At 44.5% G+C, this 14,190-nt stretch overlaps 1 protein-coding gene across 4 annotated transcripts in view; it reads right to left on the bottom strand.

The window, feature by feature from the left end:
* The window catches only part of LOC115123479 (protein unc-13 homolog B-like), a 138,826-nt gene that overhangs the window by 6,505 nt on the left and 118,131 nt on the right, over nucleotides 1-14,190 (bottom strand). For 2 of the 4 annotated variants that reach the window (XM_065026869.1, XM_065026870.1), the window contains 5 exons: nucleotides 13,567-13,593; nucleotides 12,901-12,921; nucleotides 9,760-9,780; nucleotides 7,525-7,551; nucleotides 858-946 (listed from right to left, as the gene is read on the bottom strand). In XM_065026869.1, the coding sequence (XP_064882941.1) occupies nucleotides 858-946; nucleotides 7,525-7,551; nucleotides 9,760-9,780; nucleotides 12,901-12,921; nucleotides 13,567-13,593 (185 nt within the window). The remainder of the gene's footprint in view (nucleotides 1-857; nucleotides 947-7,524; nucleotides 7,552-9,759; nucleotides 9,781-12,900; nucleotides 12,922-13,566; nucleotides 13,594-14,190) is intronic. The other 2 variants (XM_065026871.1, XM_065026872.1) reach the window with 1 other exon arrangement.

The raw sequence follows: 14,190 nt of genomic DNA, 5'->3' as shown, positions 1-14,190 counted from the left end.
TGGAGTGCAGCATCAGATGACCTGGCCTCCACAATCACCCGACCTCAACCCAATTGAGATATTTTGGGATGAGTTGGACCGCAGAGTGAAGGAAAAACAACCAAACGCTCAGCATATCTGGGAACACCTTCAAAGACTGTTGGAAAAGTATTCCAGGTGAAGCTGGTTGAGAGAATGCCAAGAGCATGCAAAGCTGTAATCAAGGCAAAAGGTGGCTACTTTGAAGAATCTTAAATCTTAAATATATTTTGATTTGTAGATGTAGAAAATAGTAAAAATATAGAAGACTAGATTAGAGTAGGAGGTCTGAGCTAGCTATCACCCTGTAGACTAGAGTAGGAGGTCTGAGCTACCTATCACCCTGTAGACTAGAGTAGGAGGTCTGAGCTACCTATCACCCTGTAGACTAGAGTAGGACGTCTAAGCTACCTATCACCCTGTAGACTAGAGTAGGAGGTCTGAGCTACCTATCACCCTGTAGACTAGAGTAGGAGGTCTGAGCTACCTATCACCCTGTAGACTAGAGTAGGAGGTCTGAGCTACCTATCACCCTGTAGACTAGAGTAGGAGGTCTGAGCTACCTATCACCCTGTAGACTAGAGTAGGAGGTCTGAGCTACCTATCACCCTGTAGACTAGAGTAGGAGGTCTGAGCTACCTATCACCCTGTAGACTAGAGTAGGACGTCTAAGCTACCTATCACCCTGTAGACCTGGGATGGGCAATTTTGGGTCTGGGGGACACAGGCGCTGCAGTGGCTCGCGGGTCTGCGTACCCACATCCATACCCACACATGCAGTCAAAGGCCCTAGCCCTTTAGGGGCACTAATTGTGGTAGGGTGTTTCTGATTGGCTCACCTCTTGCCGAACATGGCGCTCAGGTTGTCCAGGACGGTGGCCAGTTTGACCTGCAGGTCATTCAAGATGTCCGCAGCTTCCGAATCCAGCTACAGACAGAGAGACAGAGAGAGAGAGAGAGAGAGAGAGAGCGAGAGAGAGCGAGAGAGAGAGAGCGAGAGAGAGAGAGAGAGAGAGAGAGAGAGAGAGAGAGAGAGAAAAATGAGAGTAAGAGATAGAGAGGGAGGGAGAGTAAAATAGAGAGATAATGGCAGGTTAGTCAAGTATTCCCGTTGTCATCTCATACTTGCGCAGTAACAGTCTCACCACCTCACAAGTAGTGACCTATTCTGAGTTACACCAGAATATCACTGAAGAGGAGACAAAGCAAAACTCTAGTGTAGAACATTCTCCTAACCACTTACATAAAGAAGGACTAAAACCTCTCTGTACAATACACACCTCAGAAATCATTTCAGTCAAGGAAACCATGACTCCTGTTCTAGCATTGGATACCAAGTTTCTCCACTTCACTCTGATTGAAACAAGGCATCCGCAGTGCAGGCCTGACGTTAACAATATCCCTCCTGACCCTTGTTAATTTACTGCAGGCCTGACGTTAACAATATCCCTCCTGACCCTTGTTAATTTACTGCAGGCCTGACGTTAACAATATCCCTCCTGACCCTTGTTAATTTACTAACAATATCCCTCCTGACCCTTGTTAATTTACTGCAGGCCTGACGTTAACAATATCCCTCCTGACCCTTGTTAATTTACTGCAGGCCTGACAATAACAATATCCCTCCTGACCCTCGTTCATTCACAGGTCCATTCACTGTTCCAGCCCTTCAACTGTCCTGAAGGGACCCTGCTGTGGTAGGAGTTGTGGCTGCTCTCAACACATTATGCGACTCAATGCCGGAGACCAGGGTTCCATCTCAGAGAAGACCCTTCAGACTTTCTCCCCTCTCTACCTCTGTGTCCCCTTGTCATTTCTGATCTGTATAAACCTTGAAAATACATCAGGAGAGTGGAAAGGGACCCTGTGGCTTACAGGATGTAGACTCTAGAATACCGCCATATTATAAAATCACCATGTGACTAGTGCCCCCTGCTGGTGTGGTGGCTGATGACAGAGGCCCATAATCGGTAGTGCGGCTAGGGGGCATTGTGCTTTTTAAAGGATATATAAATATACAGTAACAGTCATTTTCTTTAGTAGTCACATCCGCTCTAGGTATTCAGGTTCTGCCTCTGTGTTAGTCACAGCAGCGGATAGCAGCCATTCAGGTGCTAGCTCTGTGTTAGTCACATCCGCTCTAGGTATTCAGGTTCTAGCTCTGTGTTAGTCACAGCAGCGGATAGCAGCCATTCAGGTTCTAGCTCTGTGTTAGTCACAGCAGCTGATAGCAGCCATTCAGGTTCTAGCTCTGTGTTAGTCACAGCAGCTGATAGCAGCCATTCAGGTTCTAGCTCTGTGTTAGTCACAGCAGCTGATAGCAGCCATTCAGGTTCTAGCTCTGTGTTAGTCACAGCAGTGGATAGCAGCCATTCAGGTTCTAGCTCTGTGTTAGTCACAGCGGCTGATAGCAGCCATTCAGGTTCTAGCTCTGTGTTAGTCACAGCAGCGGATAGCAGCAATTCAGGTTCTAGCTCTGTGTTAGTCACAGCAGCTGATAGCAGCCATTCAGGTTCTAGCTCTGTGTTAGTCACAGCAGCTGATAGCAGCCATTCAGGTTCTAGCTCTGTGTTAGTCACAGCAGCTGATAGCAGCCATTCAGGTTCTAGCTCTGTGTTAGTCACAGCAGCGGATAGCAGCCATTCAGGTTCTAGCTCTGTGTTAGTCACAGCAGCGGATAGCAGCCATTCAGGTTCTAGCTCTGTGTTAGTCACAGCAGCGGATAGCAGCCATTCAGGTTCTAGCTCTGTGTTAGTCACAGCAGCGGATAGCAGCCATTCAGGTTCTAGCTCTGTGTTAGTCACAGCAGCTGATAGCAGCCATTCAGGTTCTAGCTCTGTGTTAGTCACAGCAGCGGATAGCAGCCATTCAGGTTCTAGCTCTGTGTTAGTCACAGCAGCAGTGAGAATTACAGTAATAGGAAAGGCACAACCAATAAATTAACATATCCCTGTTGTGAGACACATCCCTGTTGTGAGACATATCCCTGTTGTGAGACATATCCCTATTGTGAGACATATCCCTGTTGTGAGACATATCCCTGTTGTGAGACACATCCCTGTTGTGAGACATATCCCTGTTGTGAGACATATCCCTGTTGTTGTGAGACATATCCCTGTTGTGAGACATATCCCTGTTGTGAGACATACCCCTGTTGTGAGACATATCCCTGTTGTGAGACATACCCCTGTTGTGAGACATATCCCTATTGTGAGACATACCCCTATTGTGAGACATATCCCTGTTGTGAGACATACCCCTATTGTGAGACATACCCCTATTGTGAGACATATCCCTGTTGTGAGACATATCCCTGTTGTGAGACATATCCCTGTTGTGAGACATATCCCTGTTGTGAGACACATCCTTATTGTGAGACATATCCCTGTTCCCCCCCCCCCTTAAAATATTTAGATGCACTATTGTAAAGTGGCTGTTCCACTGGATGTCATAAGGTGAATGCACCAATTTGTAAGTCGCTCTGGATAAGAGCGTCTGCTAAATGACTTAAATGTAAAATGTAAATGTACTGTGTCTATTATATTATGACAAACTAGATAGATCTACTGTCTCTATTATAATATGACAGACCAGGTAGATATACTGTCTCTATTATTTTATGACAGACCAGCTAGATCTATTGTCTCGATTATAATATGACAGACCAGCTAGATCTACTGTCTCTATTATATTATGACAGACCAGCTAGATCTACTGTCCCTATTATATTGTCTGCTAAATGACTTAAATGTAAATGTAAATGTCTATTGTATTATGACAGACCAGCTAGATCTACTGTCCCTATTATATTTTGACAGACCAGCTGGATCTACTGTCTCTATTATATTATGACAGACCAGCTAGATCTACTGTCTCTATTGTATTATGACAGACCAGGTAGATCAACTGTCTCTATTATATTATGACAGACCAGCTAGATCTACTGTGTCTATTATAATATGACAGACCAGGTAGATATACTGTCTCTATGTCTCTATTATATTATGACAGACCAGCTAGATCTACTGTCGCTATTATATTATGACAGACCAGCTAGATCTACTGTCTCTATTATAATATGACAGACCAGCTAGATCTACTGTCTCTATTGTATTATGACAGACCAGCTAGATCTACTGTGTCTATTATATTATGACAAACCAGATAGATCTACTGTCTCTATTATAATATGACAGACCAGGTAGATATACTGTCTCTATTGTATTATGACAGACCAGCTAGATCTACTGTCCCTATTATATTATGACAGACCAGCTTGATCTACTGTCTCTATTATATTATGACAGACCAGCTATATTATAATAGAGACAGTAGATCTATCTGGTTTGTCATAATATAATAGACACAGTAGATCTAGCTGGTCTGTCATAATACAATAGAGACAGTAGATCTAGCTGGTCTGTCATATTATAATAGAGACAATAGATCTAGCTGGTCTGTCATAATATAATAGCGACAGTAGATCTAGCTGGTCTGTCATAATATAATAGAGACATAGAGACAGTATATCTACCTGGTCTGTCATATTATAATAGACACAGTAGATCTATAGACATATCCCTGTTGTGAGACATATCCCTGTTGTTAGACATACAGTGGGGCAAAAAAGTATTTAGTCAGCCACTAATTGTGCAAGTTCTCCCACTTAAAAAGATGAGAGAGGCCTGTAATTGTCATCATAGGTACACTTCAACTATGACAGACAAAATGAGGAAAAAAAATCCAGAAAATCACATTGTAGGATTTTTTATGAATTTATTTGCAAATTATGGTGGAAAATAAGTATTTGGTCAATAACAAAAGTTTATCTCAATACTTTGTTATATACCCTTTGTTGGCAATGACAGAGGTCAAACTTTTTCTGTAAGTCTTCACAAGGTTTTCACACACTGTTGCTGGTATTTTGGCCCATTCCTCCATGCAGATATCCTCTAGAGCAGTGAGGTTTTGGGGCTGTTGCTGGGCAACAAGGACTTTCAACTCCCTCCAAAGATTTTCTATGAGGTTGAGATCTGGAGACTGGCTAGGCCACTCCAGGACCTTGAAATGCTTCTTACGAAGCCACTCCTTCGTTGCCCGGGCAGTGTGTTTGGGATCATTGTCATGCTGAAAGACCCAGCTACGTTTCATCTTCAATGCCCTTGCTGATGGAAGGAGGTTTTCACTCAAAATCTCACGATACATGGCCCCATTCATTTTTTCCTTTACATGGATCAGTCGTCCTGGTCCCTTTGCAGAAAAACATTCCCAAAGCATGATGTTTACACCCCCATGCTTCACAGTAGGTATGGTGTTCTTTGGATGCAACTCAGTATTCTTTGTCCTCCAAACACGACGAGTTTTTACCAAAAAGTTATATTTTGGTTTCATCTGACCATATGACATTCTCCCAAACTTCTTCTGTATCATCCAAATGCTCTCTAGCAAACTTCAGACAGGCCTGGACATGTACTGGCTTAAGCAGGGGGACACGTCTGGCACTGCAGGATTTGAGTCCCTGGCGGCGTAGTGTGTTACTGATGGTAGGCTTTGTTACTTTGGTCCCAGCTCTCTGCAGGTCATTCACTAGGTCCCCCCGTGTGGTTCTGGGATTTTTGCTCACCGTTCTTGTGATCATTTTGACCTCACGGGGTGAGATCTTGCGTGGAGCCCCAGATCGAGGGAGATTATCAGTGGTCTTGTATGTCTTCCATTTCCTAATAATTTCTCCCACAGTTGACTGCTTACCCACTGCTTACCTATTGCAGATTCAGTCTTCTCAGCCTGGTGCAGTTCTACAGTTTTGTTTCTGGTGTCCTTTGACAGCTCTTTGCTCTTGGCCATAGTGGAGTTTGGAGTGTGACTGTTTGAGGTTGTGGACAGGTGTCTTTTATACTGATGCCATTAATACAGGTAACGAGTGGCGGACAGAGGAGCCTCTTAAAGAAGAAGTTACAGGTCTGTGAGAGACAGAATTCTTGCTTGTTTGTAGGTGACCAAATACTTATTTTCCACCATAATTTGCAAATAAATAAATTAAAAATCCTACAATGTGATTTTCTGGATTTTTTAATATGTCCCTGTTGTGAGACATATCCCTGCAGGAGCTTGTGCACACACACATAAAACTACAGGAAAATATTCAAGGAGAGCACTGTTCAAAATCACCACAAAATGTGCTAATATTTTAGTGTGTTCTGCATCAGTACAACAGACAGACAGAGATTCAACCTGTTTGACCTGGTCTCTACCTCAGCCCTACTTCACTGTCTCAACCTGTTTGATCTGGTCTCTAACTCAGTTTACCTTCACTGTCTCAACCTGTCTGACCTGGTCTCTACCTCAGCCTACCTTCACTGTCTCTCAACCTGTCTGATCTGGTCTCTACCTCAGCTTACCTTCACTGTCTCTCAACCTGTCTGATCTGGTCTCTACCTCAGCTTACCTTCACTGTCTCAACCTGTCTGATCTGGTCTCTACCTCAGCTTACCTTCACTGTCTCTCAACCTGTCTGATCTGGTCTCTACTCCAGCCTACCTTCACTGTCTCAACCTGTCTGATCCAGTCTCTACCTCAGCTTACCTTCACTGTCTCTCAACCTGTCTGACCTGGTCTCTACCTCAGCTTACCTTCACTGTCTCTCTACCTGTCTGATCTGGTCTCTACTTCAGCCTACCTTCACTGTCTCAACCTGTCTGATCTGGTCTCTACTCCAGCATACCTTCACTGTCTCAACCTGTCTGATCTGGTCTCTACTCCAGCCTACCTTCACTGTCTCAACCTGTCTGATCCAGTCTCTACCTCAGCTTACCTTCACTGTCTCTCAACCTGTCTGACCTGGTCTCTACCTCAGCTTACCTTCACTGTCTCTCAACCTGTTTGACCTGGTCTCTACCTCAGCTTACATTCACTGTCTCTCAACCTGTCTGACCTGGTCTCTACCTCAGCTTACCTTCACTGTCTCTCAACCTGTTTGACCTGGTCTCTACCTCAGCTTATCTTCACTGTCTCTCAACCTGTTTGACCTGGTCTCTACCTCAGCTTACCTTCACTGTCTCTCAACCTGTCTGATCTGGTCTCTACCTCAGCCTACCTTCACTGTCTCTCAACCTGTCTGATCTGGTCTCTACCTCAACCTACATTCACTGTCTCAACCTGTCTGATCTGGTCTCTACCTCAGCTTACCTTCACTGTCTCAACCTGTCTGATCTGGTCTCTACCTCAGCTTACCTTCACTGTCTCTCAACCTGTCTGATCTGGTCTCTACCTCAGCTTACCTTCACTGTCTCTCAACCTGTTTGACCTGGTCTCTACCTCAGCTTACCTTCACTGTCTCTCAACCTGTCTGATCTGGTCTCTACCTCAACCTACATTCACTGTCTCAACCTGTCTGATCTGGTCTCTACCTCAGCCTACCTTCACTGTCTCAACCTGTCTGATCTGGTCTCTACCTCAGCTTACCTTCACTGTCTCAACCTGTCTGATCTGGTCTCTACCTCAGCTTACCTTCTTCATGCCCGCTGTGGCTTCAATCTATCCAGAAGGACATAGAAAAATGAGAGAAAACAGAAAAAAGGACAGGAGAAAATAAATGGTTGAGTGGGTTTATAACGTCAGCAGACACCATATGTTGACTATTATTCTGTATGCAATTTACCATAAAACCTTATCCAATGTTTTTCCAATGGTGTCATTCACTGTCTCAACGTCTGACTACAATATTTATTGTCTGAACCTGTCTGAATGGGGTGTAGAATATGTTATTCTTCATGCCCGTGTAGGGGGAATCAATCTATCCAGAAGGACATAGAAAAATGAGAATAACAGTAAAAGTATTGGTGGGGGTGAATAGGGAGTAGAATACAGTATTGACTATTGGTTCTGTATGAATGGGGTGTAGGATACAGTATTATATTGGTGAGGGTGAATAGGGTGTAGAATACAGTATTGTATTGGTGGGGGGGTGAATAGGTTGTAGAATACAGTATTGTATTGGTGAGGGGGTGAATAGGGTGTAGAATACAGTATTGTATTGGTGGGGGTGAATAGGTTGTAGAATACAGTATTGTATTGGTGAGGGGGGTGAATAGGTTGTAGGATACAGTATTATATTGGTGAGGGGTGAATAGGGTGTAGAATACAGTATTGTATTGGTGGGGGGTGAATAGGTTGTAGAATACAGTATTGTATTGGTGAGGGGGGTGAATAGGTTGTAGAATACAGTATTGTATTGGTGAGGGGTGAATAGGGTGTAGAATACAGTATTGTATTGGTGTGAGGGGGTGAATAGGGTGTAGAACACAGTATTGTATTGGTGAGGGGGTGAATAGGGTGTAGAACACAGTATTGTATTGGTGAGGGGTGAATAGGGTGTAGAATACAGTATTGTATTGGTGGGGGGTGAATAGGGTGTAGAAGACAGTACTCTATTGGTGGGGGGTGAATAGGGTGTAGAATACAGTATTGTATTGGTTGGGGGTGAATACAGTATTGTATTGGTGGGGGGGTGAATGAGGTGTAGAATACAGTATTGTATTGGTGGGGGGTGAATGAGGTGTAGAATACAGTATTGTATTGGTGGGGGGGGTGAATGAGGTGTAGAATACAGTATTGTATTGGTGGGGGGTGAATGAGGTGTAGAATACAGTATTGTATTGGTGGGGGGGTGAATGAGATGTAGAATACAGTATTGTATTGGTGGGGGGAGGGGTGAATGAGGTGTAGAATACAGTATTATATTGGTGTGGGGGTGAATAGGGTGTAGAATACAGTATTGTATTGGTGGGGGGGTGAATGAGGTGTAGAAAACAGTATTATATTGGTGTGGGGGAGTGAATAGGGTGTAGAATACAGTATTGTATTGGTGGGGGGTGAATGAGGTGTAGAATACAGTATTATATTGGTGTGGGGGTGAATAGGGTGTAGAATACAGTATTGTATTGGGGGGTGAATGAGGTGTAGAATACAGTATTGTATTGGTGGGGGGTGAATGAGGTGTAGAATACAGTATTGTATTGGTGGGGGGTGAATGAGGTGTAGAATACAGTATTGTATTGGTGGGGGGTGAATGAGGTGTAGAATACAGTATTGTATTGGGGGTGAATGGGATGTAGAATACAGTATTGTATTGGGGGTGAATAGGGTGTAGAATACAGTATTGTATTGGTGGGGGGGGTGAATAGGGTGTAGAATACAGTATTGTATTGTGTGGGGGTGAATAGAGTGTAGAATACAGTATTGTATTGGGGGGTGTTAATAGGGTGTAGAATACAGTATTGTATTGGTGGGGGTGAATAGGGTGTAGAATACAGTATTGTATTGGTGGGGGTGAATAGGGTGTAGAATACAATATTGTATTGGTGGGGGTGAATAGGGTGTAGAATACAGTATTGTATTGGTGGGGGGTGAATAGGGTGTAGAATACAGTATTGTGTTGGTGGGGGGTGAATAGGGTGTAGAATACAGTATTGTGTTGGTGGGGGGTGAATAGGGTGTAGAATACAGTATTGTATTGGTGGGGGTGAATAGGGTGTAGAATACAGTATTGTGTTGGTGGGGGGGTGAATAGGGTGTAGAATACAGTATTGTGTTGGTGGGGGGTGAATAGGGTGTAGAATACAGTATTTTATTGGTGGGGGGGGGTGAATAGGGTGTAGTATACAGTATTGTATTGGTGGGGGGGTGAATAGGGTCTAGAATACAGTATTGTGTTGGTGGGGTGTGTGAATGGGGAAAACAAACCTTGTTCACCTCATTCTTTGACTAGAGTGTGAGAGGGGGTGAGGGAAAGAAAAGGACAAACCATATTAAAACAGATGACAGTGAGACACAAATATGATGGTCATTTCCTAGTTTACATAGAATAGATGGGTACGTGTTTAACAGATCCCTAGTATACTAGGGTTCAATATAACTTTAGAAGTGCACTACATGGCCAGAAGAACAATGCCTTCGGAAAGTATTCAGACCCCTTGACTTTTCTACATTTTGTTACGTTACAGCCTTACTCTAAAAGTGATTAAATTGTTGTTTTCCCTCATCAATCTACACACTATACTGTATAATGACAAATACAAAAAATGTATACATTTTTGCAAATGTATAAAATTAAATAAATTGAAATATCATATTTTCCTAAGTATTCAAACCCTTTACGCAGTACTTTGTTGAAGCACCGTTGGCAGCGACTACAGCCGGAAGTCTTCTTGGGTATGACGCTACAAGCTTGGCACACCTCTATTGGTTCGGCTATGAAAAGCCAACTGACATTTACTCCTGAGGTGCTGACCTGTTGCACCTTCGACAACTACTGTGATTATTATTATTTGACCATGCTGGTGATTTATGAACATTTGAACATCTTGGCCATGTTCTGTTATAATCTCCACCCGGCACAGCCAGAAGAGGACTGGCCACCCCTCATACCCTGGTTCCTTTCTAGGTTTCTTCCTAGGTTTTGGCCTTTCTAGGGAGTTTTTCCTAGCCACTGTGCTTCTACACCTGCATTGCTTGCTGTTTGGGGTTTTAGGCTGTGTTTCTGTACAGCACTTTGAGATATCAAAGGATGGGGAGGATGGGGAGCGTCGCTGCACCGCCATTTTCAGGTCTTTCCAGAGATGTTCGATCGGGTTCAAGTCCGGGCTCTGGCTGGGCCCCTCAAGGACATTCAGAAACTTGTCCCGAAGCCACTCCTGCGTTGTCTTGGCTGTGTGCTTAGGGTCGTCAACCTTCACCCCAGTCTGAGGTCCTGAGCGCTATGGAGCAGGTTTTCATCAAGGCTCTCTCTCTACATTGCGCCATTCATCTTTCCATCAATCCTGACTAGTCTCCCAGTCCCTGCCGTTGAAAAACATCCCACAGCATGATGCTACCACCATGCTTTACCGTAGGGATGGTGTCAGGTTTCCTCAAGATGTGACGCTTGTCATTCAGGACAAAGAGTACAATCTTGGTTTCATCAGACCAGAGAATCTTGTTTCTCATGGTGTGAGGCCTTTAGGTGCCTTTTGGCAAACTCCAAGTGGGCTGTCATGTGCCTTTTACTGAGGAGTGGCTTCCGTATGGCCACTCTACCAACAAGGCCTGATTGGTGGAGTGCTGCAGAGATGGTTGTCCTTCTGGAAGGTTCTCCCATCTCCACAGAGGAACTCTGGAGCTCTTTCAGTGACCATCGGGTTCTTGGTCACCTCCCTGACCAAGGCCCTTCTCCCCCGATTGCTCAATTTGGCAGGGCAGCCAGCTCTAAGAAGAGTCTTGGTGGTTCCAAACGTCTTCCATTTAAGAATGATGGAGGCCACTGTGTTTTTGGGGACCTTCAATGCTGCAGAATCCTTTGTACCCTTCCCCAAATCTGTGCCTCGACAAAATCCTGTCTCGGAGCTCTACGGACAATTCCTTCGACGTCATGGATTGGTTTTAGCTCTGACATGCACTGTGAACTGTGTGACCTTATATAGACAGGTGTGTGCCTTTCCAAATCATGTCCAATTAATTGAATTTACCACAGGTGGACTCTAATCAAGTTGAAGAAACAACTCAAGGATGATCAATGGAAACAGGATGCACCTGAGCTCAATTTCAAGTATCATAACAAAGGGTCTGAATACTTCTGTTATTTTTCTAAATACATTTGCAAAAATGTACACTTTTTCACTTCGTCATCATGGGGTATTGCGTGTCGACTTATTAGGAAATGTTTTTATTTCATTGATTTTAGAAAAAGGCTGTAACGTTACAAAATGTGGGAAAAGTAAAGGGGTCTGAATACTTAATCAGGGGAGCGTCGCTGCTCAGCTATTTTCAGGTTTCTCCAGAGATGTTCGATAGGGTTCAAGTCCGGGCTCTGGCTGGGCCACTCAAGGACATTCAGAAACTTGTCCAGAAGCCATCCCCCCCCCCCCCATGCACAAAGAGAGGTCCATACGAAAACGTTTGTCTAGATCGAAGTGTAAGGAATTGACTGGCCTGCAAAGAGCCCTGACCTCAACCCCAAAGAACTCCTTTGGGATGAATTGGAGCGCTGACTGCGAGCCAGGCCTTATCGTCCAACATCAGTGCCCGACCTCACTAATGCTCTTATGGCTGAATGGAAGCAAGTCCCAGCAGCAATGTTCCAACATCTAGTGGAAATCCTTCCCAGAAGAGTGGAGGCTGTTTTAGCAGCAAAGGGGGACCAACTCCATATTAATGCCCGTGGTTTTGCAATGAGATGTTCGACGAGCATTTATTTTGGCCATGTAGTGTATTCTCAGTCACAGTGCATGCGGTCCCCCTGACACAACCTAGACTCATGTCTCCGTTAACTGAGAAAACTAAATATTGTTTTGCTCAAACGGTCGGGTTCCAAATGAGAACGTTTCAGCTAGCGGGAAAGGAACTGTATCCTGAACAGGATTCTGGGAAATGGCTGAGTCACTGGCCAATCACTCAGCAGTTATAGAACAGCAGTAGGCGACACACTCTAACTGATGATAAACTCCCTGGCTGTGTCCCAAATTACAACCTATTCCCTATAAAGTACACCACTACTGACCAGGGCTCATAAGGCTCAATAGTAGTGCACTATATAGGGACAAGGGTGCCATTTGGAACGCATATCTGTGTTGTGTGTAGCACACTCATTCACTTCCTTGCTTCCTAGGACGGTGGCTGTGCATATGGAAACGGTCATTAGGTTCCCGTCTATGTACTGTATACGGTGATTAGGCTTCATACTGTGAACAGGTACTTCTGTCGATTCTGCATTATACTTTACCCTCTAGATCTCAAGTGCTGTGCTTAGGCCTGTACATTCCTACTCATCCTCAATGTCACACTTTGCTCACACACTCAACTAACTTCTAAATGTAAATCACAGTATTGTGGCGATAAAAAACCACCCACCTTTTTGCTGATGTTGTCCTCCTTCAGAGGACAGAAGTAACAGAGGGTTTTAGTCTCACGCAAAAGTACATGACCGGTCACACACACACACACACACACACACACACACACACACACACACACACACACACACACACAAAGGCAAACAAATTCACACACACGCACATGAATTCATGAACTCAAATTTATAGAAAAATATTAACGCTTGTGTGAAGGGTGGTTAAAGGATATAGGAGACCGGAGGAGACAGTAGGAGACAGGATCGAGGAGACAGTAGCAGAGAGGATATAAGAGACAGGAAGAGACAGGATACAGGAGACAGGAAGAGACAGCGGGAGACGGAAGAAGACGGGAGGAGACAGGAGATAGGAGACAGGAAAAGAGAGGGTATAGGAGAAAGGAGGAGACAGGATATTGGAGACAGGATATATGAGACAAGAGGAGATAGGAGGAGACAGGATATAGGAGACAGTAGGAGACAGGGTACAGGAGACAGGAAGAGACGGTAGGAGACAGTAGGAAACAATAGGAAACGGTAGGAGACAGGATATAGGGGACAGTAGGACACAGGATATAGGAGACAGGATAACTGTATTGAACTAGAGGATGAGAGGAGTGTAGAGGGGATGAAGTGGGAGGTTGAACTTAAAGCTCAGATAAACCAACCTGCTTCTCCTTGTCTTTCTTCTCAGCCTATAGAAGCCAGGGAGACATACAAGTGGAATGAGTTATGCTTCGAACACACAGGCACACACACAGACACACACACAGACACACACACAGACACACCGTCCATATGCCACTACTGTGCTGTACCTCATCGTATGTAACTCAGACAATGTCATTGTGAGGCATCTATCATCAGGAGAGCTTACAGAATCGTGTTGCTCTCTGTCACACAGACACACACACACACACACACACACACACACACACACACACACACACACACACACACACACACACACACACACACACACACACACACACACACACACACACACACCAGAGGGACACACCTTTTCCTTCTTCTTGTCAAGCTTTAGGAAAAATAAAACAAATGAGGTAAACATGATGACTAGAGATGATAGAACAACATAACTACTAAATCAAATCAAGAAGAGTGAGATGGGAGAGGTTGGAGGGGAGAGTTTTGAGGGCAGTGAGATGTGAGATGGGAGAGGTTGGAGGGGAGTGAGATGGGAGAGGTTGGAGGAGAGTGAGATGGGAGAGGTTGGAGGGGAGTGAGATGGGAGAGGTTGGAGTGGAGTGAGAAGGGAGAGGTTGGAG

This window comes from Oncorhynchus nerka, linkage group LG13 (genome assembly GCF_034236695.1).
Source record: "Oncorhynchus nerka isolate Pitt River linkage group LG13, Oner_Uvic_2.0, whole genome shotgun sequence".
Taxonomy (NCBI): domain Eukaryota; kingdom Metazoa; phylum Chordata; class Actinopteri; order Salmoniformes; family Salmonidae; genus Oncorhynchus; species Oncorhynchus nerka.
Note: the sequence above shows the minus strand (reverse complement) of the source record. Positions and strands in the feature narration are given on the sequence as shown.